We start from the raw sequence: 26,753 nt of genomic DNA, 5'->3' as shown, positions 1-26,753 counted from the left end.
ACGCCAGGCATCGCCAGCCGAGCGCCGAGGCGCCGCGCCCATTGGCGGAGACGGTCGCGCGTCGAGGCCCGAGCGGCCCGGCCCAGCCCGCGGCGGCTCCGCGTCAATCAGTCATGGGGCTGCAGCCCAGAGCCGCCGCGGGGGCGGCGGGGCACGGGGCGCGGGGGCCCGGCTGAGCCGGCCGCGGAGCGCGAGCCTGCCGCGGAGACGACGGAGGCGGACGCGGGGCGACCCCGGCGGCGGCGGGGGGAGCGGGAGCCGCCTGGGATGTTCAGTGAGTGCGGGCGGCGGGCCGAGGGCGCGGGCGGCAGCGCGGCCTGGGCGGTGGGGGCGGGGCGAGCGGGCGGCACCGCCTGGAGGCCCGGAGCGCGGGCCCGGCCTCTCCTTCATTTACAGGAGAGGGAAGTGTCTGTGGGCCGAAGTCGGGATGAAACTTGGCGCATGGTGGCGGGGAGGACGCGGGCGAGCGCGGCGATGCCCACCTGCAAGGGCGCCCGCGAGGCGGCCGCGCCCCTGACAGCCGCGTACGGGGTGCGCGCCGCGGAGCCCCGAGGCCCTGAGCGCCCGGGCGCGACGTGGGCGGGGAGCCGAGGGTGAGGGACCGGGTGTCCTCGGAGGCTCAGCGGAAGTGCTGCCCTCCCGACAGCGGTGAGAGCGCCCTGGGCCCGTGCCCCGCGGCGGCAGGCTGGAAGCGCTGACCTCTGACCTTGCAGGTGGAGGTCTAGGAAGGGAGACCCGGCTAGCAGGAATCGGGGCTGCGCTGGGAGGGGCGCGCGGGCGGGGGCCGTCTACTCTTAGGTGACCTAGCGCTGCGGGGTAGGGCGGACACGGTGGCTGCCCCGGTCTGGGTCCCAGCTCTGCTTGAGGTTGGGAGTAGGAAGAGGAGTTTGGGGCCCTAGCTTTACACTCGGAGAAGCTTCATGCAGCGGAGGGGGCTCGGTGACTACATCGGCCTCAGGTCGAAACCATGTAACTATCTGTAACCTCTCGGAGCCTTCGTTTCCTCTTCTGTAATATGGGGTAATGACTGATAACTTAAACTGGACCTTTTAAAGGATACCCAGAAAAGGATTAATGAATGTGAAAATGCCTGACAAATGGGAAGTGTTCTGTAAATACTAGTTATCAGCTATTACAATTTCTTTTTTTGGCAGAGGATACTTTCTAGGTTCCTCGTAGGGCTACATTTGTTGCGTTAAATGTAATTTTGATTTTTGTCAATTATAAATCATTCCTGCCTTAAAAATCAGTGTTAAATTGGCAAACCAAAAAGTGGGCTTGCCTTGACCATTTTTTTTGTTTGTTTTGTGTCATCAACAGTAAAGCAGATTCGTGTGTTTAGGAATAGTTTTGTTGCTTCTCCCTCTGAATCTGTGAAATTTGTTTGGTTCTATCACTGTGGAACTAGATAAAGGCCCCTCTTAACTATTCAGTCACTGGTTTTCTGGTTTTACTTCCGCAAACAGACGTCCTTCATAATACCTATGAAGGACATCTCTGGAGAAAGGGTTGTTGTTTGTTTGTTTGTTTTATTTGATGATTCGTTTTAGCTGGAAGGGAGCCCCAGGGGCGCTCTGTTAAACCAGCATTACCCAGTGGACAGTGCTAGAAGCCGTTTCTGGCCTCTCCATGTGACAGACAGCTTCTCAGGTAGTAACTGTTGTGATCACTCTCTCAACAAGCATTTGGTAAGCTTTCACTGTTGTGTTTCCCAAGAGAAGCCTTTGAGCCGCAAGACACTGGAAAGGGTAAGAGCTCAGACCATGCAGCCAGGTGGCACTGTGGACCCTTGGGCACCTGTCTGACTTCTTTGAGCCTCAGCTTTCTTATCTGAAGAATGTTCCCTAGCTTATAGGGTTCTCGGGAGGCATAAACGAGATAATCTACGTAAAGCACTTAAAATAGTATCTTACCTGTGATGTACACTCAGTAAGTGCTAGGTATTGGTAGTGGCAGTGTAGGAAACAAATAGTATGGTGATTCCTGTGATAGAGGTTTGTTCCTGGGTTTGGTGGGTGGAAGGAATCAGGCTCAAGGAAGCTTTGGGGAGGAAGAAGTGGCCAAGCTGGGCTGTGAAGCATGAGTGGGAGTTAGCTAAACCAGCTAGGAGTGCCATTTGGGGTGTTCCTACAGTTAATGGAGGAGCCTTGACCAAAGCCCCTAAGGTGAGAAGGCCTTGTGGTACCCACCTGTTTTGTAAACAAAGGCAGATAAGAGTAACCTCAAGGTGACACAGTGGAGACTGGATTTTTTTATCCTCCACACTGGTGAAGGAATGAGAAAGTTTTTAAGCTGAGCACAGATGGCATCAGATTAGCTGTTTGGAAAGATTGTGCCTGTAGTGGTGTGGGATTAAAAGTAGGGAAGGCCCAGCCACTTGTCCTGGCAGTTTTGTGTCTGCCTGGGACTCCAAAAGGTAAATGACTGCTTAGCAGAGGCAGGCATTTTAATCCAAATCTGGAAGCCTAAAGAGCACTTTGAGAAGGCATGAAGCAACCAGATCATTCCAGGCAACCTTCTCTCCTAAAAAGCATCTTCAAGGATGTACTGTATATGCCTGACTACAAGGCAGGATTCCCCCCAAAGTATCCCTCTGAAAAGAGGGCGGTACCACATGTTTAAGTCTCTCCTATTACAGGCACTGTAATTACTCTTTCCAACAACAAGATGCCATTTGGGAAATACATATTGGACTGAAACAATCTCAGTCAGTGCTAGTTTGGGATATTTATACAACCAACGTATCAACAGTAAGTGATAAGTTTAAAAAGTTCTGCCCACCGGAATGGGTATTGATGGCTTGCGTTGAGATTTCCAGCGAGAGCATTAAGTGCTGTATCGTAGATGATTTGGTAGGTGCGAAGGTGGTGTGTGTTCTGGAAAATGGAATTTGATGATTCAGAGTGGGTTAAGTGACCACAGAGACGCTGATGTTGAAGATGTAAGTGAATAGTTGGCGTAAAATTGTTTCATGAATTAATGTGTTGCCTTATATATTTTTAAATACATGGAAGTTAATAAATTAAAGATTATAAGCAGACATTTGACTAATTGATCTACAGTCGTAAAGGTTTTTTTTCTAGTTTAAGTTAACCAAAAATTTTTCTTTTTTAATTTTCTCATTGCAGAGGTAAAGTTGTCTTAGGTTCGAGCTTGCCTTTTATGTGAACGTTTTACAGAAAGTAACTGCTGCTCTGTTCGTCTACTGAAACAAAATTCCTTTTTCCCGTCTCATTTTTTAACTTTAAGGAGGTTTCAAGAATGTTGTGTACTGGCAAGTTTTAGAAGACACTATAGAAAACTCCCATTTATAAATCTTTGTTTAGCAGTCAAATGAGATATCTTTCTGTTAAGATGTATGTAAATGTATATGTATCTTAGTAACCTTACAGTGTTTGACAGTAATAAAAAGGTAGCTCCATTTTTACTAACAAAATACTAATTTCTGGAGATTTGGCAATTTAGGAATCAGAAGTGTTTTGCAAGACTTTGTGCGTTTTTAAGTCAAGGCGCTGCTGCTTTAGCTTCACAAAGTAATGCCATGCTCTGGAACTGTGTTGTCCAATACAGAAAGCACGGGCCATGTGTGGTTGCTTACATTTAACTTAATGAAAATTAAAAATTCAATTCTTCAGCTGCGTTAGCCACATTTTAATTGCTAGACAGCCGTTTGTGGCTGGTGGCTACCACACTGAACAGTGCAGACCTAGAACATTTCCGTCATTGCAGGAAGTCCTATGGGCAGCACTACTCTAGAATAAAAAGTGACCCCTCTGCTCTGTGAGACACACACGCACAAAGGATCCAGTGTCATTAAAGCATCTCCAAAACCTCACTTGCTGCACTTTAATTCCATTTCCGGGAGAATGATAAACATAGGAAACCATATCCCCCGTATTCTGAGAGCACAGCATCCTGTTTCTTCTGTCTGCAGTGGTTGTAAATGGAGCACATGTGAAAGGTGTTCTTTATGACACGGTACATGTAGGCAGCCGTTCTGTAAGTTGTGCCATGCTCTTCCATGTTAACAGGGTTTTGTATAGAAATAATTTTTCTGAGCACTAAAATAGTTTTGAAGTAAGAATCAAATATTTGTGGCTTTCTTGGTTCATAAGAATCCAGAGAAATCATGTGCCTAAAGTAAACCGTCAAGAATTCCAAGCAGAAGCTAGACGACACTCACTTTATTTTTAATGTGAATTTCAAAGATAAAAGCCCTGTTCTAGGGAACTCTCCATCTGGGGGGAACTAAAGAACAGTGATGGCATGAGTGGGCAGTCTGCATGGGGTGCAGAGGATGATTTTAAACATGGGAGTAGCATAGTCAGTCTTTTTGTCTGGCTGCATTCAAAAGGGTTTTTGAGGTTGGCCTAGAGTAGTAGGAGGACATTGGAATAGTCCAGGTGAGAAGTGATTTGTGCTGTCCAATCGCAGCAGTGAGGATATGGTAGCACAATGGCTCCAAGAGAGTCCTGTTCAGAATAAAGAGTTGGTGGCCATTTAGAAGTGAGGGGGAGGGAGATAGAGAAAAGCGTCTTAAGGTGACTAGTTTTCATTTGATTGGTTGGTTTTGCTTGTGGTTTTTGTTGTGGTTTTCTCTGTTGGTGGATGGTGGCACCATTAAGCTGGCTGGGAAAACTAGGAGAAGGAAGAAGTATGGAAGGAAGAGAATTTGAGCACGTCGAATTTCAGATGTTTGCAGCGTCCAGGTAGAGAAGTCTTTTAGACTTGAGCTCAGGAAGGTGATCTGACTAGAGACGGCGCGAGTCTTGTGTCAGTAGGGAATGTGAAGGATGGAAGAGGGGAGCCAGAGACCCGCTTGCAGGGGAGGCGGCGTGTTCAGCAACCTAGAAGCCATGTAAGGTAGTGGGGAAAAGTGACTTAGATTTGACAAGAGTTGAGGAATCTCAAGTCTTAGTAAATAGCCCGCTGACATAGGAAGCAGGGTCGGCTGGCTGAGTAAGGAGACTGGAGCAGATTTGGGGGTGGCTGCAGGTAGGAAGCTGCAGGGAAAGGAAGTAGTTGACAAGAAAAGACTTCTGGGACTTTATGGAGGTCCCAGCTGATGTTAATCAAGTTCTAGTGGCCTCTGCCTGGCTGTATGATTTCTGCTCCACCCCCAGCCCTCCTCCCCAAATTAAGCCCCCAGATTCTACATTGCATCCTGAGCCCCCAGCTGTGAGCCTTGTTCGTGTGCCATTTACTTCTTAGGACACCATGGGAAAGAGCACAGGTGTTAGTTCAAGTGTGTTCATGTTAAGTCTGTGTCTGAGCAAAGCCTGAATATGAAAGGCCAACCTAATTTAAAAATTATATCATGATGACTGAAACCAAGTTCATTTATTTTTCAGCTACGATTTTTATTTTCACAAGCATTTTATCACAGTGATTAATGCAAAAGCTTATTAGGTTTGTAGGTGCTACTTAGAATGACCTTTTGATGGATTTTACAAGCACTTAGAATACTGCAAGGAAAGAGAAGAGAACTGATATATGAGCACCTAGTAGGCACTTTGCATGACCTCTCAGTTAAGAAAAAATACAAAATAATTTTTATCTGTTTTTAAGCATAAATTTGTAATTGGAAAAAATACACTATTAAAAAACAACAACAACAGAAACGCCTAGCTACTGTCAGTATACTCAGTTGGGGAACTGGTTTGAGGATAGTGGTGGTGAGTTTGCCTGGATTTGTTTTGAACTCATTCATCCTCAAAGCTGCCACCTTATATCTGAGGGGCAGGGGGAGACACACTGTTCATATAGTACTCTATTGGCATCTCATGGAATTGGGTAGCGCTTAGCCCGTGAAGTGCTCGGCTGGGGGTGTCTCTCCGAGCACCCCTCCACCAGCCATACACATTTGAACATAAGTGGGTGGGGTTAGGCTGCAGCAGAGAGTATTAAGAGAGTGGTTCTTCCTGCACAGTTGTTACTTTCAGGCCGGAAGGTTATCATGTCCTGATTTTCCGTAGCAACTTTGGTAAAGTATTAAACAGTAGGCAACTATGAATGCATGAGAAATAGATACATATTGTGTCGGAATCCTCATGTTAATTTCCAGAAATACTAATAATGTGACATGAGTAGAAAGGTGTGTGATCATCTATTTTTAACTTTAAAGATAAAATATTTTATGTCAATTGAAAATTAAGGGAAAACCTGAAATTTTTAACAAAGATGTAATTAGATTGAAACTCAATTTAAATTTAAAAGATTTTATAATTATGGGAAAAGATAAACAGGTAACTTGGAATTGCAGTGTTAGTCTCATGTCCGAGTCTCTCAAAAGACAGGTCTGTTTTTAAGGAGGTTTTTTTTTTTTTTTTTTTTTCCCATTCATGTGTCCATTTATGGGTATTAGTACTGTGGAAATCAGTCAAGAGAGGGGGACTGATTTCTCTGCAGAACTCTTTTAATTTATTATTTATTTCACTTGAAATATGTGTGCCCTGGAATCAAGTCCAGGGCAGTCAGTTGGATAATGTCTCTGGTATTTCAGTTGAGTGTGGCTGTAAAAGAGACTAATGCCGGCGTTCCTGCCCCTCAGACTCTTGGCCCTGAAGTTGGCTCACAGCCCACTCTCAGGGAAGGTCCTTGTCATACATGGTGGTTTGGAGCCAGAAACCGCTGTTCCAGACAGCTAATTTGGGCAAATTCATTAGAATCAGTATTTACCAGCTAGTTTCTAGTAATCCCCAATATGGCCAGTTTTTTACTATTGTTCATTCTCACTGCTTTCTGTTCGCTCTCTCTTTTCCCCTCCTCTTCAGACATGCATATACATTGTCCCGCCTTGGGGACACTTGTCATTGCAGGGTCTGCTGTGTCAGTTTTCCCATGTCTTTTCCTATGCACATTTTTTTTTTCCTGTTAGAGAGGTGACCTCTTATTCCCATCTTATCTGAAACACTAAGGGACACACATTGATACAAGCGTGCACTCCCGTGGCAACAAGAGATGGGCAGTAGGAAATCTGGAAAAGTTTTAGTCCCGGCCAAAATACAAGGCATCTGGCTGCTTTGGAAGAGTTTGGAGACTAAGAACGCTTGAAGTTAGATTGAAAGCATCTTCAGCAAGCGGCGTAGGGTCGTGTGGTGGCGGGGCCGGGGGTGGGCGGGCGGGGAGTGGAGCCTGGTGGATTGACTGCTTCTGACTTGGGTCCAGACTGGCAAAGGGTAAGTAAGTACTCTCCCAGTCTCTGTGTGTACTTAAATTTTTTTTCTCTAAATGTAACATTGAATCAGAATCTCCAAGGCTGAAATAATTTATACACACACTCGCAGGAGATTCTTATGTGTAACCAGGTTAGAAAACCATAGAGAATCACTGAAATAGTCAAACTGATACAAGAATGCTTATTAGTAACCACAAAGAAACAATTATCTGTCTTCATCAATGGACAGATGAATACTTAGAGCAGTGATTCCCACCCTCAAAGTCTCAGAATTCTTGTATGAGCAATAGAAAAAAAATCTTAATTAAAAAATAATCTGGGGACTTCTCTGGTGGTGCAGTGGCTAAGAATCCACCTGCCAATGCAGGGGACACGGGTTCGAGCCCTGGTCCGGGAAGATCCCACATGCCGCGGAGCAGCTAAGCCCACGTGCCACAACTACTGAGCCTGTGCTCTAGAGCCCGCAAGCCACAACTACTGAGCCCACGTGCCACAACTACTGAAGCCCGTGTGCCTAGAGCCCATGCTCCACAACAAGAGAAGCCACCGCAATGAAAAGCCCGCCTGCCTCAACGAAGAATAGCCCCCGCTCACTGCAACTAGAGAAAGCCCGCGTGCAGCAATGAAGACCCAACGCAGCCAAAAATTAAAAAAAAAAAAAAATCTGAGTTGTCATACAGCGAAAGACTAACACACCATAACCAAGTGGGGCAAATTCCATAGTGAAAGGTGGTTCAGTATGAGGAAATTTATTACTATGTTTCATTGTATCACTGAATCTCAATCCTTTCAGACCCAGTGCCCCTCCTTTCTAACAAATATTTGATACTGTCTTTGGTAATCCAGAAATGAAATGCATAGATAATGTAATCATTCTTTACACCTGCTTTAAAATAATATATTCATGATGTCTTAACATTTTATATTTGTATATAAATATATGTGTTTTTGTGTGTGCATGTCTCCAACCTTCACTGTTTGCTCTGTTGTATGACTTTTAGGCAATTGAAAAGTCGATCTTCAGATTGTGTTTTAAAAGAGTTACCATGAATCAGTTTGGAAGGATTATTTATTTGCAGATGATTTTGGAACAACTTGTTTGCTGCAGTATCTGGGTAAAATAGTTGTTTGGTTATTCACCACATATTGTACACTGAAAGAAATTGCAATGGATAAATATTAGATACAGATAAACTTTCTTTAATATTTAAAGAAAAAATAAATAACAGGTTTTTGGAATGGGGGGAATTTTAAATCTTAAAAACGAATGGAGGAAATCACAAAGGAGAAGAAGACCAGTGCATGTAACTGAAACTGAAAATTTAAACACATCCAAATAAATTATCAAAAACACATCTTCCATACACAAAAAATTAGAAGTCCTTGATTTAGAGAAAGTTACCCTGGTGGGGACCATCACATGTGTATGGATAATGTTGCATGCGTTCCAAAACGGACACGATATTTTGATCCTGAAGAAGAAAATATTTTTTACATCTCAGAAGTGAACCTAGAAAATTCATTCAGCTGTCACTGGTCATCTGGACTGCAGTATTCTTTACTCCAGGCACAGGAGTGTTTGAGGCCCATGGCAGTATCCGGGTTCCTGTCATTCTTGATAATAAATTTAGCAGTCAAGGAAATAGTCCTTTTGGAGGGGGAACCCCCAGCTTAGCTTGAATTATCAGAAGTTATTTACCCCTGTTGAGTGCGTTTCCTTCCGTATAAGAATTCATGAGACGTTTTCTAACACATACACATACCCTCTTACAATTTTGATGCTTTTCTGTACCTGACGATACAAATAAAGAGTGAAAGAGGTAAACAGTATGATTGACATGAAGACACACTGGTCAAGTCCTTGACTCAGCGCCAGCAGCCTTTTCCTGACTGCTAAGAAAATCATAGCTCTCCCTTTCCCCGTTATTAACTTCTCGCTTTCTAACATCTCTTTACCTGGTTTCTGAATGTCTCAGGGCTCTGATTTCGTGCTGCCTCCTGCCTGCTTTCTGGCTGGCTCCCTGCTCCCTGACCCCTCTGCCTGAGCGAGGAGCAGCCGGGAACACGGGGCCCTGGAATTCCTCGGGGTGGATTGAAATCATGGTCCTAAATGGAGTTTGCCGGGGATCTGTGGAGCTGTTTTTTTTTTTGGACCGCACCTTGCAACACGTAGGCATGTAGGATCTTAGTTCCCCAGCCAGCGATCGACCCCGTGCCCCCTACAGTGGAAGCGCGGAGTGTTAACACTGGACCGCCAGGGAAGTCCTGTGGGGCTTTGTTATCTAGGCTATTCCCGTTTTCCATCATTGAAGTTGGCGGTGTTGTCACTGGGACAATACATAAAGTGGAAGAGAGGGTGAGGTTGGTCTTAAGGCTCTCAAGTCAGCCAGGAGACTGGCCACGTGGCCTCTACCCGCGCGTGACGTCCGGCTGTCCCTATGGTTCCCCCGCAGGTCATGAAACGGGTGCGCACCGAGCAGATCCAGATGGCCGTGTCCTGCTACCTCAAACGCCGGCAGTACGGGGACGCGGACGGCCCGCTGAAGCAAGGCCTGCGGCTGTCGCAGAGCGCCGAGGAGATGGCCACCAGCCTCGCAGGTACCACCCACCCACCCCCGTCCCGGAGGCGGCGTCCAGCCCAGGTGCCTCTCTGAAAACCCCCCGCCCAACACGTCCTCCTGCAGGATCCCGGGGGCTTTGAGCTGTACCTGATGTCGTGTGCGACTTTCTCCTTCCGTGAACTAGGGCCTGGGTCTCTGTCCCCCTCTTGCACGTGTCCCCTCCCCTCTCACCTGGGCCTCACCCGTGGGAGGCAGGTTCTCCAGGTGGATGAGTCCTTTGGGATCAGTGGGTGGAAAATGTTGGCATCATATATGTGTTCCTGAGACTTTTAACATTTCTTTTTGCTTTTGCTGTTTGTTTTGAAATTGGATTTGGATTCTTTTTTAGAAAAACTTTGGAGAAATTTTTCCTGCCATGCTTTCAGGGTGGTTATGAGCCGGGTGTAGGAAGCTTAAGGTTGCAGTGCCTTCTCCAGCTCAGCCCGGCTCCTCAGGGGAAGCCTCCTTCCCTTCAGTGTCAGGCCCACTCACTCTCCCTTGCCTTCAGACTCTGCTGGGTTCCCCTGACAAGGACAGGGCCAGGCGATGAACTTGGAATCGATTCATGAAAGCCTTAATGTTTCTAGTAGGATGGCCAGTGTACAGGACCAGAGTAATTCCTTCTAAACTCGCCGTCACGGCCTTTGATAAGCTCCTGCTGCCCTGTGTTCATTGGAACCTGTGCTGTTGCTGATAGACAATAGGGCAAGCACTATTAAATTTGTGTTCTCTGTTGTCTTCTTTTAGATACGATGGTGTATTAGGAGAGTCAGTGTTCCTGGAAAACCACCAGGAAAAGCGAGAAGCTTTTAAAATGCGATTATTGTAAGATTTTGTCCTAGGTTTTTCTGTTGATTGAGTAATCTGAATACTTACATCTGCGTTCAGCAGATGGTGGTGAAGGTCTGCTGGTGGCCAGGTGCTGAGAAGTTCTCGAGAGAGCTAAGACTTGATCCTGGCTCCTGAGGAGCTCTGTTACAGTCAGGAGGTGAGGCAGGCAGACAAGCGCGTGTGGGCAGGCGTGACATAGTGAGTCCTGTGAGGGGAGCTCAGCCTCCATAGGAACACAGAAGATGGTGCTCTCAGGTGGGCCTGCAGGTCAAGAAGGGCTTCCAGAAGGTCTCCTGGTTCCCAGCGTATAGTCAGGGGTCCGTAAATCGTAGAAGGAATGAGCTGCGTTTCCAAAGAACCATTAGGAGCTTATCGGGGGGCAAGCTGGAGGTGGGTGTCAAGTTATCAAATGTGGATCTTAGGAGGATGGCTGTGGTGGCTGTGTTGACGGGGGAGAGCCCGGATTGGCACCAGGGGAGCTAGTCAGAAGGCCGCAGTGTGATCCAGTGAGGTGAGGACAGCCTGCGCTAAAGGGTGGTCACCGGAATGGCAAGGGGAGGACGCCCGTGAGGACTTGTGACGGTGGGACTCGAGACGGTTCCCTCATGGCGGGGCAGCAGTAGGGGGGCCTGTTCGTGCGCGTGCAGCCTTCCAGCGTGTCTCCGGGTTCTCGGAGGGGACGCTGACTCTCTTCCCGTCTGTCTCCCCATCTCTCGACGTTCTCCGTCGTGGCTCCTCGGCCCTGCTGCATTAACTACATTCCTGCTTCCTCCTTCTCACGTGCGTCAGTGTTCGTCCGGATTGTTGTTGAAGATGGCTCCTCAGTCCCCCGCCGCCTCTCCCCAGCTGTGAGGTCCCCCACCCCACCCCCAGCAGAAAGGGTAGGAGGATTTGCTTTTCTTGTTAGAAAGCATGAACTCACAGAATGGCGCTGAAGCGCATGTTTACATCCTGAGTATTGAGACTCCAGCCTTCTTCCTCCTCTCGCTGCCGAGAACACTTGCACCCAGGCACCTGCTGTCCAGGAAGGTGATTAAAAGCCTTGCCCCTGGTGAATCTGCCCTGCCCAACAGAATGGACCTGAGGACATCGCCAGCGGGAAGTTGCCCATCCAGGTCCTCTTGGGTGATAAGCGCATGCCCAGAGTTCTCATCAGCTCTGTGGTGCCTCGCTTTCAGATAACTAGGGACTGTCAGATCCTGGAAGAAACTGATCTGCTTCATATGAAAAATGGAAGGAAACAGTGAGAAGCAACTTGAAGGAAGCAAACAGCAGAGAGAAAAAAAACTTCAAAAATACCATCATTGATAGCCTTGAAACAAGGAGAGACGGCTATTTTAAGAGAAGAAAACATTCAGATAAATACATGACAGTGAAACTGAAAAATCATTAGAAGGGTTGAAAGTTGAGGAAGCCTTCCAGAAAGTAGAGCAGAAAGACAAAAAGTGGAATCTGGGAGACATTAAAGGATCAGTTCAGGAGACTTACCTCGAAATTGTAGGCGTCCCAGAAAGAGAACACAGGAGAGAAAGCAACAAAATGATTCAAGAAAATTTCTCAGAACTGCAAGACGTGAATTTCCAGATTGAAAGGGCCCACTGAATGCCCAGCACGGGGGTCGAAGACGGACCCATCCCAAGGCACACGATGGTACAGTGTCAGGTCCTGGGGTCAGATGTGTCCAGAGGAGTCCCTCGTGAGCCTGTGCGCCTCTCCTCTCTCGTCCAGCTCATGTACCCTGTGCTTTATACCTTTCGTGCCCCTGCTGTCACGTCCCTGGGTGTCAGGAGGGGGTGGGGTAGACATGTCGGCCATATTTAACCAGAAGCCCCAACGTACTTTGAAAATGGGCTGAGATGTCAGGTGCTACTGCTGCGCCTCCTTCCATCCATCCTGCCACGTTTTGGGCTGGCGATTGTCTTTGCCGTCCCCATCTTATGTATCTTTTCCTCCTTAGTCCAATCGGAATCTGGTTGTGCCAACATAGTGTCTGCGGCCCCTTGCCAGGCAGAGCCCCAGCAATATGAAGTGCAGTTCGGACGGCTGCGGAATTTCCTCACCGGTAAGTACTCCACACGACCCCCTTCTCTTGTTAAAAAAGGGCGCTGCGAATTTCCCTCAGAACCATCTATGTTCCAGCTCTGGTGTTAGGCACCAGGGATTCAAAGGTGGTTGAACGCAGGCCTTGCATTCACACTTATGGTCTATTGGAACCCCCAAGAGAGTCAAATCAGGAGATTAAAGTGTGCAAGGGCAGGGCTCTGGGTGCGTTACTCACTGTTTCGTCCGTGGCCTTCAACACAGTGACTGTGACTTGTGTTGAATAAGTGGAAGCTCAGTCAGCCGTGTAGGGAAACCTCCTTAAATGCAGCAGGTGTGAAATGGACGTTGACATCACTACCAGTGATACAGTACATCTCAAAATGGTCTTTTCCCCTTATTTCCAAAAATGCAAGACAGTAATCCTCATGAATCAGCACCACCACAAAATTAGAAGTTGTAATTTAGACCAGTTTGTGGGTGCTGTGATAGCCACAGACACACTGAATCAGTAGATATGAGTTCTGATGAGTTTTTCTCATTCATTATATGACTCTTTAAATTAATCACTCTAAAAAATGTAGTCATATAGCCTTTCTGGGGCCTTTAGTTCCTCATATGTGAAGTGAAGAAGGCTATTCAAAGGCAAAACCAAGTGATTTCGTCTAGTCCTAAGATGACTGATTATAATTTTAATGTTGAAAAGATGATTACAATAAGAGGGACCTTGTTGATTCTGGTTATTAATCAAAGTCTTTTGTTGAGTACTTTATACAAAACACCTTGAGGTACAAGAAATACAAAACTTTCTCTGTCCTCAAAGGATGGAGAGTAATTAGCATGTATTGGTTAGTAGAAAGTTATAGTTAAAATACTTTGAAGTTGTTTTATTTTTTTTTCCTTATTTGAAAAACCCTCAGGTTAATCATTTTTAATGGTAAAGAGGCATAGTAAGTGATCAATATATAAACCAAAATAATATACCTAATTTTGCACACTTAGAGTTGTCCTAATTTTACTTCACCCTTATAATGGTTAGTATTTTAAAGGAAAGAATCCACATTTCCTGTATTCTGTAGTTGGGCAAAATGACCAAAATGTTACAGGAAATAAAGATTATAAAATAAAACCCTAAAGAGGGTCATCTTATCAGTCTCACAGTTGTTGTGTGATGGGATTCATTCTGTTAAATTGTTACAAAAATGAAAAAATTGTGAAGATTAAGGGTCTAATAAAAAGAGTCTATTATGTTTAAACTGGAAAGAAACTCCATGAAGATCCTCATATCATATAAATGTTAAATGTCTCAGAACAGTGGTCAGCTGCTTTCCATGCCCACTAGAGATAAAAAAAGAAAAATTGGATTTATAAGAAGGATTTCATTCAGAAGTAAGCAAGAACTTGGAGATAATCAAGTTATTTTTCATTATTGGCATTGGTGTTTGAGGCTTTAAGCAATTTTTACATTTTTTAAAATCAGTTTTTAGAAAGTTACTTGACTCGGTTTTTTAAATACGGTTATGATTTCTCCCTGAGAGACTTGTCTCATCAATCTAGCGGTGAGGAAGCTGGTTTAGAAAGAAGTGCCTGGCGTCTTTTGGCCCTTCTCTTTCATTCATTCAGCCTGTACCTACGTGAGGCTCTGACTGTCCTGGGCTAGGCATTGCAGGACAGTGTATTGATGGGGGCCCGCCCTCTGATGAGGGAGCCAGGCGGCGCGGAAGCTCCGAATCTGTCACTGTAATAGTCTCCATCAGCCTTCTCCTACGCAATTTCTCGTCTTGTTTCAGAACTGAGAAGGCTGTCTGTTACCTTGTCTGTAATTTAATTCTTTAATCCTTGGTCACAGGTTATTTTGAGGGGGTGAGTATACGTGTCTTTCCTCACAGACTGCTTTTCCTGGAACATTTTTCTCCACCTTCAGGGCTCTGAAGAGCAGTCAACCAAATCGAATGAATAGTTATTTCCTGAGCACCAAGATGAAGTATACCATGTAGTCATTAATCTGAACTGAAAGTTAACCCTAACATAAGGGGGCTAAAAGTCACAGTTTTGCATGAGATGTGACTGGGGGAGTGTTTTCATAGGCCAAGACGGAGCCAGTCGCTGGGTGTTCGTGGGAGCTGCATTTGGAGTGAAGGGAGGGGCTGGCGTGGGGTGGTCAGAGGCGGCCTTCCTGAGGCGGGTAGGGTCGACATCAGCACTTGCATGTTGGGCACCTGTGCCAGAGTAGGAGGATCCGGCCTACGTGCGAAGGCATGACCAAAGGGGCAGAGACGGTGATTATTTTTTCAGGAACAGCGAAGGAATCAGCTTTGTTGAAAATGGGCTTTCGGGGAGGGATAAATTGGGAGATTGGGATTGACATATACACACTACTATATGCAAAATAGGTAACTAATAAGGACCTACTGTACAGCACAGTGAACTCTACTCAGTACTCTGTAATGACCTATATGGGAAAAGAATCTAAAAAAGAGTGGATAGATGTATGTGTATAGCTGACTCACTTTGCTGTACAGCAGAAACTAACACAACACGGTAAGTTAACTATACTCCAATAAAAAAAAATTTTTTTTTAAAGAAAAGAAAAGGAAAAAGAGAATGAGCTTTCAGATTGGAGACAGAGACAGACAAAATGGAGGCAAGATCTGACCACAGGGGTAGAAGTGTGACCCTCATCCTGCGTGATGGAGACAAGCCCGGGCGTGAATGTGGGTGTGGAAGCAGTGGACGAGAGTGTTGGTGAGAGGGGCGATGGGAGGCCAGCCTGAGTCCACTGTGGTCCCTGAGGAGTGAGACAGGGCTGTGGATGCCGAAAGTGGGGTCTTCAGTTCATAGTTACATTGTCAGGGTAGGATCTCCAGGGCTAAGGAGTAAAGGAGGGAGAAGAGCTGAGTATGCCTCAGGCTCTTTGCGGGGGGTGGGGGGGCGGGGTGTATTGAACAGAAATAAGTCAGGTTTTATTTTTTACGTTGTTACGATGATAGCATCCTGCTGCGTAACACAGAAGATACAGACTGTGATACAGAACTCAGCATCAGCCCCGGGGAGGTACAAAGTAAAGTCTAGGAGGTGGTAACTCTCACAGGAGATAATAGAGGAAGGTAAGAGGTTCTAAGGCTGTAGCTCCCTCCAGTATTTCTCCTCCGGAAGCTGTGGGGCTGCGAGCTCCCGTGAGCTCGCCTGTTGCTCCAGGGCCTCTCCTACAGGACGTGTAGTGGGAAGAGCACAGACTATGGGGTCGGTCCCTCTGGATCTGAATCTGGGGACAGCTGTTGGCTCCTAGACACAATGTGGGTGTAAGTGCCCGGCTCGTGGGAGGCACACGTGCAGTGTTAGTTCCTCAAAGTGAGGAAGAGGAGCCCCCAGGCAGGGACATGAAGGGGCAAGCCAGCTGGTGCTGTTTCAGAGCTAAGGACGGTGTGCGGTCGGTGGGCCCAGCCCTGCGGAGACGGGCCGGGGAATGAGGACCAACAAGCTCGGAGTTTGTTTAACTTAGTGTCCTTTCAGTAAAATATAAGGTGTATGTTATGATTTCAAGGGAACAAGATTAAAATTGAGTTAAGACTTAATGTTAGTCTCACCTTGTTCCACATATAGAATATGTTGATTGGAACTTTTATTTCTAATATACTGTTCTCTTCAGACAAGAAAGAACAATTAAGCAGCTTTGAAACTATGAGCTGAAACAACGGTGAATTTCAGTAAGTTTTAAAGTACTGCATCCCTATTTCTAGATGGCTAGTTTTTTTTTAATCCTGAACTTAGTAAATTAAAATGCCTCTCGTTTTCGAAAATAAGCCTGAAACTAAGATTGTAAGGAGTTGAAAACAGCCCTTCATCCCAATAGAATATATTGGAAGTCTAATTGGTAAGAGTTGAATCTTTTTGTTTGTTTTAATTAGTATTTTGGGAAAGAAATATTCCAGAGGTCTTCTAAAGAATTACAGTGTTTAAAGAAATACTGAAGTCTGTATTAGGGTTCTCCAGAGAAACAGAACCAACAAAATGTGTATGTATAGAGAGATTTATCTTAAGGAATTGGCTCACGTGATTGTGGAGACTGACGAGTCCAGAATCTGTGGGGCAGACCCGCAGGCTGGGACCCAGGAGAGCTGCAGTTCATGTCCAGAGGCCGCCTGCTGGCCGATTCCTTCTCCCCACAAGGGAGGTCAGTCTTTGTTCTCCTAAGGCCTTCAACTCATTAGACGAGGCCCACCCACATGTGGAGGGTAATCCACTGTACTTAGTCTACTGATTTAAATGTTCATCTCATCTAAAAAAATGCCTTCACAGAAATATCTAGAATAATGCGTGAACAAGTTTCTGGGCACTGTGGCCCAGCCAAGTTGACACATAAAATTAACCGTCACAAGTCCACCGCCTATGGACTTGTGATGGCACCCTTACCCATCTCCTTAAACCATAATTAACCTGCAAATAAAGGTGATTAACAAGGTCATAATTCTACTTAACATGGTACAGCTATCCCAAGTACAACCAAAAATGCCCTAATGCCTTCCTCAGGAGAGGAAGCAAAGTCCACAGGTGATGTTTACTCTTCTCCTTGAGATCCCATAATTTAAATACTGTGACGTAAAGTTAGCAGTACTTAAACACTATGATATAGGAAATTCCCTGGTGGTCCAGTGGTTAGGATTCCACGTTTCCACTGCAGGGGGCCGAGGTTCGATCACTGGTCGGGGAACTAAAATCCCACATGCTACACGGCACGGCCAGAAAAAAAAGAGTAAATACTATGATACAAAGTCAGTATAACTTATGTTCCATGGTAAGGGGATAAGAAAGGAAAGAAAACAAAGATATTTGCTTATGTATAGATATACACACACACAAACATGTTCATAACAAAATAAGGAGGAATACTCGTGACAGGTACAGTCCTGGGTTCTGTCACTGGTCATTTGGTCATAGCTGGTCTTTACCTTCCTCTGCCGCCTATTCTGTATTCCCTTTGCCTTCAGTTATCGCCTCAGCTGGTCCTGGTTCTTTCCCTGGTGGAATGATGCAGACCTTCGTTCCTGAAAGGCCTGGGCCACTGCTAGTCCTGCCTGGATTGGATTGTTGCGTATTTCCACTCACCTTAACCTCGGGGACGGTAATACTAAGAGACGCCCTAAGTGACCTCCTGTGTCCCAGACACACTGTCCTCGGCTCCCTGTGGGGCATAGTCCAGTTTCCCCTCAGCATTCAGGGTCACTCACCACAGCCAGCACCAGAGCTCCCTGTGCCTGTTGGTACAGAGGCAGGAACCCTAACTTCAGCTCAGCGGGATCACTGCAATTGAAGTCCATCTTCTAAGAATGCATCTGAGTCGGGGCACGTTGATCCTCAAATGCACCTACTATGCAATTAATTCACCTGGGATGAGGTGAAATAGAGCATCAAGCAGAGATAGCGTGCAGGGATCATCTCCCTTCCAGTTAGGGAGATAAGATTCCCTAACGCAGTGTTCCTGAATCTTGAGCCAGGTGTGGATTCCTTTTCAGGAAAAAAAAACAAAGAAAGAAAGAAAATGCTAGCGGAAGTGCTAAGAGCTGACTTAAAACATTTTTATATTAATTACTTAGGTATGTACAGACATTACACATGAAACCTTTATGCTTACTTTATTTTGTATAAAAGCTAAACTCATTTACATATGAAGTACAAGCAAAACCACAAAAATAAACTTCAAATTAACAGCAAGTGAAAGTAACAGATGGATTTTGCCAGTCGTAACTCGCTACTCTAACGGGCCTAGGGCTGGTGTCACTCAGCTTCCCTGAGGTGCTGGCGCCTGCAATGGCCCTGCTCGCTGGCCACTCGCTGGCCACTCGGTCCAGATGGCTGTGGAACCTTCGCTCCATCACAGCTCTCTCTGCCCTCCCTCACTTAGGTGTCACACACACTTAGGTGCTTTTCTCACTGGCCGTGACAAAGCTGTACACGTTTTTGAACATTCTTTGTCATGTACTTCCATGGTGTTAAAGTCTCAGATTAGTAAATGATTTAGTCTTGACATGAAAGTGTTCCACTTGTAAATTATCACTGCAAAAGAGAAGTTGTACTTTTTAACCAGCAAAATCAAAATGAGTACACTGACAGATGTGGGACAATTACAGATGAACGATGTCATGTTGGCGTTGAGACACACCAGCCAGGGGAGCTAGACATGCTATTGGACTCACTAAAATAAGAACTTGATGTTACTGCAGGGGATGGGGCCAAAAGGAATCACAGAACAAAACAGAGCGCTAAAACTGTACGTTAGTACTTACTTGCTAAAGGCCATCCAGAGAATTCTGAATTTACCTGTGTTCACTGTTTTTTAAATTATCAAGTTAAAGTTTCTGTGAAGAACTCAAGTGTCCCGAGAATGCATCTGAGGTCTCTCCAAGGTCTCAGGTCCCAGCTGGAGCAGGACTAATGTGCTGGGGAAAATACTAAGCCTTGAAGACTCAGGTACGAGCTACTGAATGCACGTGAGAACAGGCACATCGCTTAACCTCTGGGCGTCGAATTCCGGGTTTGCGGCTGACTTCGGGCCGGGTTTCCCGGCCTTCAGGGTCCGTGCTCTTCCTTCCTCGGTCCCGGCTTGGACTTTGAGTGTCCAGAATTCTGTGTTGGGCTTATACTTCCATCCATAGCCTCAGAAAGTAGGGTCCTGGCCAGAAGAGGCCATGTGATGGCGGGCTCCCCAGGAGACTCTGCTGACTGTAAAGGCCCTGCTTCTCTTTCATTACAGATTCTGAATCCCAGCACAGCCACGAAGTGATGCCTCTCCTCTACCCTCTCTTTGTCTACCTCCACCTCAACCTGGTCCAGAACAGTCCCAAGAGCACAGTGGAAAGCTTTTACAGCCGCTTCCATGGAATGTTCCTACAGAATGCCAGCCAGAAGGACGTCATCGAGCAGCTGCAGACCACCCAGACCATCCAGGACATCCTGTCTAACTTCCGGCTGCGGGCCTTCCTGGACAACAAGTACGTGGTCCGCCTGCAGGAAGACAGCTACAACTACCTTCTCCGCTACCTCCAGAGTGACAATAACACCGCGCTGTGCAGAGTCCTCACCTGGCACATCCACCTGGACGTGCAGCCCGCCAAGAGGACAGACTACCAGCTCTACGCCAGCGGCGGCCCCTCCCGGGGCGAGGGCGGCGGCCTGGAGCCTGCTGACGTGCCCGCGCCCATCCTGCAGAACGAGGCCGCGCTGGAGGTCCTGCAGGAGAGCATTAAGCGTGTCAAGGACGGCCCCCCCTCTCTCACCACCATCTGCTTCTACGCCTTCTACAACACGGAGCAGCTGCTGAACACGGCGGAGGTCTCCCCGGACAGCAAGCTGCTCGCCGCCGGCTTTGACAACTCCTGTATAAAACTGTGGAGTCTGCGTTCCAAGAAGTTAAAATCCGAACCCCATCGAGTAGACGTGTCCCGCATCCACTTGGCTTGTGATATCCTGGAGAAGGAGGTAGGAATGTCGGTCTTTCTTCCCTGCGTCTGCCTTACTAATCAGCTTGGAATATTCCTACCAAACATGACAGATCTTATGGCAAACGCACTTCCTTATTTCCCGCATCGTATAGCTAACGCCAGACTCATGCCTCGTAACCTGTAGCCAGTGACTCCCTGCTAATGCCCAGCCTTGGCGGAGACAATAAGCAATGAGACGTAGGATCACTGGGTCAGAGGGTCTGCGTTTTAAAGTGTGATATTGCCGTCTCCCAGTCCCATCAGCAGTAAACGAGGACACTGGTTTCTCTCCACCCTCACCCACCCTGGCTGCTCTCGGCCTTTCGAGGGCAGTACAGGTCCTCTGGCTTCACCCAGGGTGCCCCCGTTTCGTCCAGCAGTCGGTGTAATGAGCTGGTTCGCTTTGTTTGCGGGTGGCAGTTGAAAAGGGCAGGCCCAGTGGCCTGAGTTTCAGGTCACCGAGAACCACTGCCTCGGAAAAAGCGTGGGCAAAGGGAGATAGAAATTGAACTTCACAGAGTTCACCTTCCCTGAGAGTGGCGCCACGGAAGTTGTGAGTAGGATAGCTCTGTCGTATCACCACTGAAATTCAGGTAGCTCGGCCTCAAGTTACTTTGGATGGAAAACCTTTGCACCAGGTTGAAAAGTTAATGAGTAAAAAAAAAAAATCACTCAAGTTAATTTCCAGTTACTGATGAGGGTATCAAGAATGTTGGGTGTACAGATTAAGCCCTATTTCTACCTATTCCTGTTTTCTTAGTCACCTTCCAGTTAGTATGGCCTTCGAGTCTTTGCTTCTTGCAGTTAAGACAATATAATTAGAGAAGTTTGTTATGATGAGTAAAGAGTCTAAATTCCAATGCACAAACTTTGATTTCTAGAATTCTGTAGTGCCCTCCAGAATATTTTTCAGTGCACAAGTTTCTCTTCCTTGGAGACAGCTCTAGCTTCTTGGGGGTTCTTCACATACAGTGAGGGATACTGCCCTCATTTACTCTCAATTTTTTACTTACAAAAATTATTCCTACCGACCTTATTAGCTTTGATGATACTGAGTTTGGGGATTATTCTAGGCATTAAAAAATAATATACAGGAAGATGGCAAAGGTAGAAAGATAGATGCAAAGATGGAAAGAACATTAGCCTAAAATAAAAATTTATAAGATTCTACCGTGGCTACCGCTAAATTTTGTAACATGTGAATTATATCTCATTTTTTTAAAAAAATCAAAAACAGTAACCAAAAGCTCCTGTGTAAGCATAAAATTATCCCCAATACGACTGCATTTACAGCCCTGCCCTCCCGCTTCTGTCGTCTCCACGTGAAGAGAACCTAGATTAGCCTCGGAAACGTGTTCGCTGGGCCCGCAGTGCCGCTCCCGTCACCCGGGACCGGCAGCCTTGGAATGGGCAGCGGGCCTGCCCTCCCTCCCCCACTTCGCTGCACACTGGACGGAGGTAGCTTGTCGATTGGCAGCTGTGTGTTTTTAATATTTGCACAGCATGGCAAAACCACAGGTCCCCAGTGGAGGACTTGCCCTTCTTTCCAGTTACATGGACAGGACAGGACCACCCTCATCACCACCAGCCGCCCCGCCCTCAGCCCAGCAGTGCAGCACCTGTGTTCAGTTCATTTAACGTCTGGTCATTTCTGCCCCCGATCTGGTCATCTTTAGGTTTGAAAAATAAAGTCTGTGTTGTCAGTAATACTCAGTTCTGTAATTTGCGTGTAAAACTGTCATTTAGACCCGGCCAGTAGGAATATAATGTGAGCCATATATGTAACTTAAATCGTCCTAGTAGTCACATTACAAAAGTAAAAAGAAGTAGTCAAAATTAATTTCAGTAATGTATTTTCAATCCAGTATGGCCAAAATATTGTCATTTCTACACGTAAGCAGTAGTTTTTAAATATTAATGAAGTGTGTTACATTCTCCCTTTATGTCCTAAGCCTTAGAAATCCGTTGTGTGTTTACATGTACAGCACACGTCCATTCACACTAGCCAGCAGCCACCTTTTCTCTCCTAGATGAGGCTGCTGTCATCTCTCACACAGGTAGCAGTGTCTCACTTGCTTCCAAGTCTTACCCACTCCCAAGCCCAGCCGTATTTAATTTCTTTCAGCTCCATCGGTAGCTAATTGGAGAACAGCCCAGGGCTGACTTTCAGACCCCAAAGTACCCTGATCTAGGAATGACCACACTGTGAGCTGGGCCACCTGGAACGTCCTAGTCCAGAAGCAGACGGAGGGACTCCGTGGCCTAAAGCAGGGTCAGCAGACTATAGTATTTGAAGATCTGTTATTTTTCTTATTCTTTGAAAATTTCTAGTTTAAGCATGTCTTATCATGTACATAATATAGTTTATTATTACATGAAAGTACTTTACAAATTAGAAATTCCTATTTGGGATGCATCTGGGGTGGAATGTACTGTGAGGGTTCAGACAGGGGCAGGGCATTTGGGGTGCTGTCCTGTCAGCATGGGAGGCTCCGTGAGGCCAGGCACGTGTGACCCACTGCCTGTTCAGGGCTTCAGCTCGACTGTGCCGAGGCCCTCATGGGGATGGGTTGAGCCACAGAAAAAAATGCGGCCGGACTATTTTAAGCTGTGGTCCTGGCAGGGAGCTGATAGGGATAGCCAGCAGGCCCATTCTGGCTTCCCCATTTCTTGGTTTGCAGAGTCAACCAGGCACTTTTCCACAGGCTCAGGACCATCGTCGGGCCCCTGGGAAGTCCAGCTTGACTCCGGTGTGTCCTCCTCTCTGCCTGTGAGCACACAGAGGGGAGACCCACTTCCATAACTGCCTGCTCCAAGCGAAGACCTCTTAAGCCTCAGAGACAGTCATGTGCGCCCCGGTCGGCCGCTAGCTTTCAGAGGCCCTCTGTGTAACTCACCCAGGGTCGTTTCTTGCCCCCGCAGCTCTTACACAAACTCTCCGGTGCAGAGCAGTGAGTCATTCTTGTAACTTTAAAGTGTTGTTGTAATTTCTTCGGAAAGGAAAATTACTAATATTCTTGGTAACGCTCAGTAGAACCTTAAGCTCTCAAACGCTCCTGTGCTTGTAATGTTGAGTATCTGGAAGAGCCATTTTGAGTATTCATGGACATAAGTGTTTATTTTCTCTTAACTTTTCTCCAATATGTAAACATTGGAGGCACTCATTCTATTTTGAATTTAATAGTTTTCAGATTAAAAGGATGCCCTTTTTCTGTCCAAAGGCTCACGAGGCAAGCTGGTCCAAGAAGCTTCATCCTACCCCCTGCTCTTCCAGTGAGGTCACTTGACTTTATGAATTCCAGGGTGAGGACGGCTGCAGTTATAAGGAGCTTGTCCACGAGAGAATGAACGGAGAGTGGCTTTGAACACAGTGTGCTTGTGGGGAAGAGGATGAGGAGAGGGGCTCTCCCCCCACACCACGAGTCGTCTTTCTGCCACACGTAGGGATTCATTTCCAAGACTCACATGAGTCACTTGGCTTTATTTAGAGCAATTCTGAATCCACGCCTCGTTTGTTACTTTGGGAAAATATTTGAGACCCTCCAGAAAGTCACGGTTTCAAAACTGTTCTTTCCTTTTGGACACCAGCCATTCATGCCTGGTCACAGGGCGTGAGCATAATTTACTGATGGCTGCACCTTCCTGGCCTACTGTTATTTCTGTGGTATGTCCAGGTTTTATTTTTGGCTGAACTCCCACAGCGGTTCTGTAGAAAAATCTCGAAGTGAAACCACGCCTGCCTCCATCACTGGCCCCAGGCGTGGCAGTAACAGGCACGTGGGGATTTTTCTAAATGGACTAGAGACAGGGAGCAGCGTGGCCTACAAAGCAGCTGAGACTGACAGGCGAAGACATGCCAGTAGAATAAAAGCACCTAAGAACATAAGTTCAAAAGTACATCTTTTCGAGTGATCGGCTCTGGAAATCGGTTCTCCTCAACCTAAGAGTAAGGTCCACAGTCATCACTCTGCACTAACAGCCTTGCTGTAGTCTTAGCTGCGAGGTGAATTTAAGGAAGGCAGTTTGTAAGTTGTAGGAGACATTTTATTCGGTTATGCAATTAAAGAGTTCTTCTCCTGGAGACACCCTAAAGAGCAGGGTCATTTACTGAGTAGGTGCTGTTTCCCAAGCAGGTCTGTTTGTTTCTAGACGTTTGTTTTCCGTGACGGACCACTAAACACTCTTTTCTTGTGTGTGTGTGTGTGTGTGTGTGTGTGTGTGCGCGCATGCGTGTGTCCCCGCAGGACGACGAGGACGATAACGCAGGCACGGAGATGAGGGTCCTGCGGGGACACTGCGGGCCAGTGTACAGCACCAGGTTCCTTGCGGACAGCTCAGGGCTGCTCTCCTGCTCTGAGGACATGTCCATCAGGTACTGGGACCTCGGCAGCTTCACCAACACCGTGCTGTACCGGGGCCACGCCTACCCCGTGTGGGACCTGGACATCAGCCCGCACAGCCTGTACTTCGCCAGCGGGTCCCACGACCGCACGGCCAGGCTGTGGTCGTTTGATCGGACGCACCCGCTGCGCATCTACGCCGGGCACCTGGCGGATGTGGACTGCGTCAAGTTCCACCCCAATTCCAACTACTTAGCCACGGGCTCGACCGACAAGACGGTCCGGCTGTGGAGCACCCAGCAGGGGAACTCGGTGAGGCTCTTCACGGGCCACCGCGGCCCTGTGCTCTCTCTGGCCTTTTCCCCCAACGGTAAGTACTTGGCGTCGGCGGGCGAGGACCAGCGGCTGAAGCTGTGGGACTTGGCGTCCGGGACGCTCTACAAAGAGCTTCGGGGCCACACGGACAGCGTCACCAGCCTCACCTTCAGCCCGGACAGCAGCCTGCTCGCGTCGGCCTCCATGGACAACTCGGTGCGCGTCTGGGACATCAGGAGCGCGCACTGCAGCGCGCCCGCCGACGGCTCGTCCAGCGAGCTCGTGGGCGTCTACACCGGCCAGACGAGCAACGTGCTGAGCGTGCAGTTCATGGCCTGCAACCTCCTGCTGGTGACCGGAATCACGCAAGAAAATCAGGAACATTGATTTTTATCTCTGATGTAACGGACTGGGGCGTGCGAAGGGCTCCAGACGGCAGGTCTTAGGACAGACGGATGGAATCACTGACTGACTGTGAAGGACTCCCCGCGTCCCCCCGCATCCCCCCTCGTGCCCCCTCGTCCCGCGGACATCCCGAGCCCGCCACCCTTCGCTCAGCCCCCAAGTGTGGAAGGACGGGGAAGGAAGGGCAGTGATGGGGAACGAACGTGAGATCAAGAATCACGGAGATCCCGCTGTGTCCTCGTGCCGGCCCCTTCCTGTCTCTGGAACCATGGTGCCCTCACCTCGCCGGGGCTGCACTTGGCCAGAGGAGGTTTGCTGGGCGCCCTCCCCGGGAGCAGTGCTCTAGGGTCACTGGGTGGAAGGGACTCTATCTGGGTAGAATTCGGGGGCGGGAACTAGGAAAGGGGGCAGGGTCATCCTGGCAAATGTCTTTCCTTTTTCGTGATTACAGAGAACCAGGATTTTTTATTATTGTTATTATAATTATAATTATTATTATTAATGAGAAGAGGAAACCTAGCACTGGCAGAGGGGGCCTTCTCTGCTCTCATCTTTCAGGTTTTACTCCTGGCACTGGCTGTGATACTTGGAATTTTGAGGTTCAGGGAATTCAGAGAATCTGGTCGTACAGTGTATTGGGAGAAAGGGAAAATTTCTGGGTGACAGATTGATCACTCCGGCTGACATGTTTCTAGAAGTGGGTGGGTGGCTTTGATTGAGAAAGTCTTGGGCTCTTGCAGTGATGGTGGGATAGATTCTTTTCGTGGCTGCACTTCTATTAACAATTCTCTCCACTGAAAGGACAGATTGTGGTAAAGAAATGAAAATAATTGGAAGTGAGAAGTCAAAAGATAGAATTAGAAAATGTTGAATTTCCAAATGATTCCGAGGTGTGGCTTTTCCAGCGTCTTTTCCCCCTGAGATCGTCCCTCCCACCTCCTGCTTTGCAATAGCAGTTTAATGAACAGTCTGTGAAACAAATCTTTAAGTACGAACACACACGTCGAAAACTACGCTCTGAGGATAAAGCAACTTCTAATTTGTGGAAAAAGGATTAAATATTTCTGTTTTCTGAAAAGAGTTATTTTGTATTTTGTTTTCTATTAAAATGTATTTAGTTTCAAAAAACAAAAAGCGTTGGCATCTCTTTTAAACTGAGGACAGGCGGGGGTGTGGGCTGTTCTGGGGACACAGCTCAGCTTTCTGCAGGGTGGCAGCCAGTTACATAGCCCGGACTCCCCGGGGAGCTGCTCTCCCGTCTCTTGTATTCTGTCCAGCTTGTTTCAAATCATTCCTCTTGGCATTCACGTGGATTATTGGTAGCATACAATACTTTTTATACATCCAAACTTGCCAGTTGCTCGCCAGAGACAACATAGATTTTTCTCTCTAGAGTTTTTTGGTGAGATCCTACTTCAGTTTTCTTTAAAGACCCCATTGTAAAATCTCTAAGGGGCATAAGGACGGTGTCATTTAATTAACTCTGACCATTTATTGAACCATTCCAGGTAAAGGACTCATTCAAAGATTTAAATGATGCAAGAATTTTTTAAATGTACTTTAAAAC

At 47.0% G+C, this 26,753-nt stretch overlaps 1 protein-coding gene across 2 annotated transcripts; it reads left to right on the top strand.

The window, feature by feature from the left end:
• Positions 1 to 85: 85 nt before the first annotated feature.
• TAF5L (TATA-box binding protein associated factor 5 like) lies at positions 86 to 26,551 on the top strand. 2 transcript variants are annotated; one of them, XM_059899800.1, is made up of 5 exons: positions 86 to 274; positions 9,631 to 9,775; positions 12,566 to 12,670; positions 19,400 to 20,124; positions 24,371 to 26,551. In XM_059899800.1, the coding sequence occupies exons 2-5, from the start codon at positions 9,634 to 9,636 to the stop codon at positions 25,166 to 25,168; spliced, it is 1,770 nt and encodes a 589-aa protein (XP_059755783.1). In that variant the 5' UTR covers positions 86 to 274; positions 9,631 to 9,633; the 3' UTR covers positions 25,169 to 26,551. The 2 variants fall into 2 exon arrangements, with proteins under 2 accessions (XP_059755783.1, XP_059755782.1); XM_059899799.1 differs by lacking the exon at positions 86 to 274 and adding an exon at positions 8,245 to 8,292.
• Positions 26,552 to 26,753: the final 202 nt, after the last annotated feature.

Source organism: Balaenoptera ricei, chromosome 16 (genome assembly GCF_028023285.1).
Source record: "Balaenoptera ricei isolate mBalRic1 chromosome 16, mBalRic1.hap2, whole genome shotgun sequence".
NCBI classification, from domain to species: Eukaryota; Metazoa; Chordata; class Mammalia; order Artiodactyla; family Balaenopteridae; genus Balaenoptera; species Balaenoptera ricei.
The sequence above is the reverse complement of the archived record's forward strand: the minus strand, read 5'-3'. Positions and strand labels throughout refer to the sequence as shown.

Coding starts and splice junctions, on each gene's coding strand:
- TAF5L (XM_059899799.1), top strand. CDS start 8,257: ATGATTTTGGAACAACTTGTTTGCTGCAGTATCTGG. Junction 9,776..12,565: donor GATGGCCACCAGCCTCGCAG/GTACCACCCACC, acceptor TTTCCTCCTTAG/TCCAATCGGAATCTGGTTGT. Junction 12,671..19,399: donor GCTGCGGAATTTCCTCACCG/GTAAGTACTCCA, acceptor CTTTCATTACAG/ATTCTGAATCCCAGCACAGC.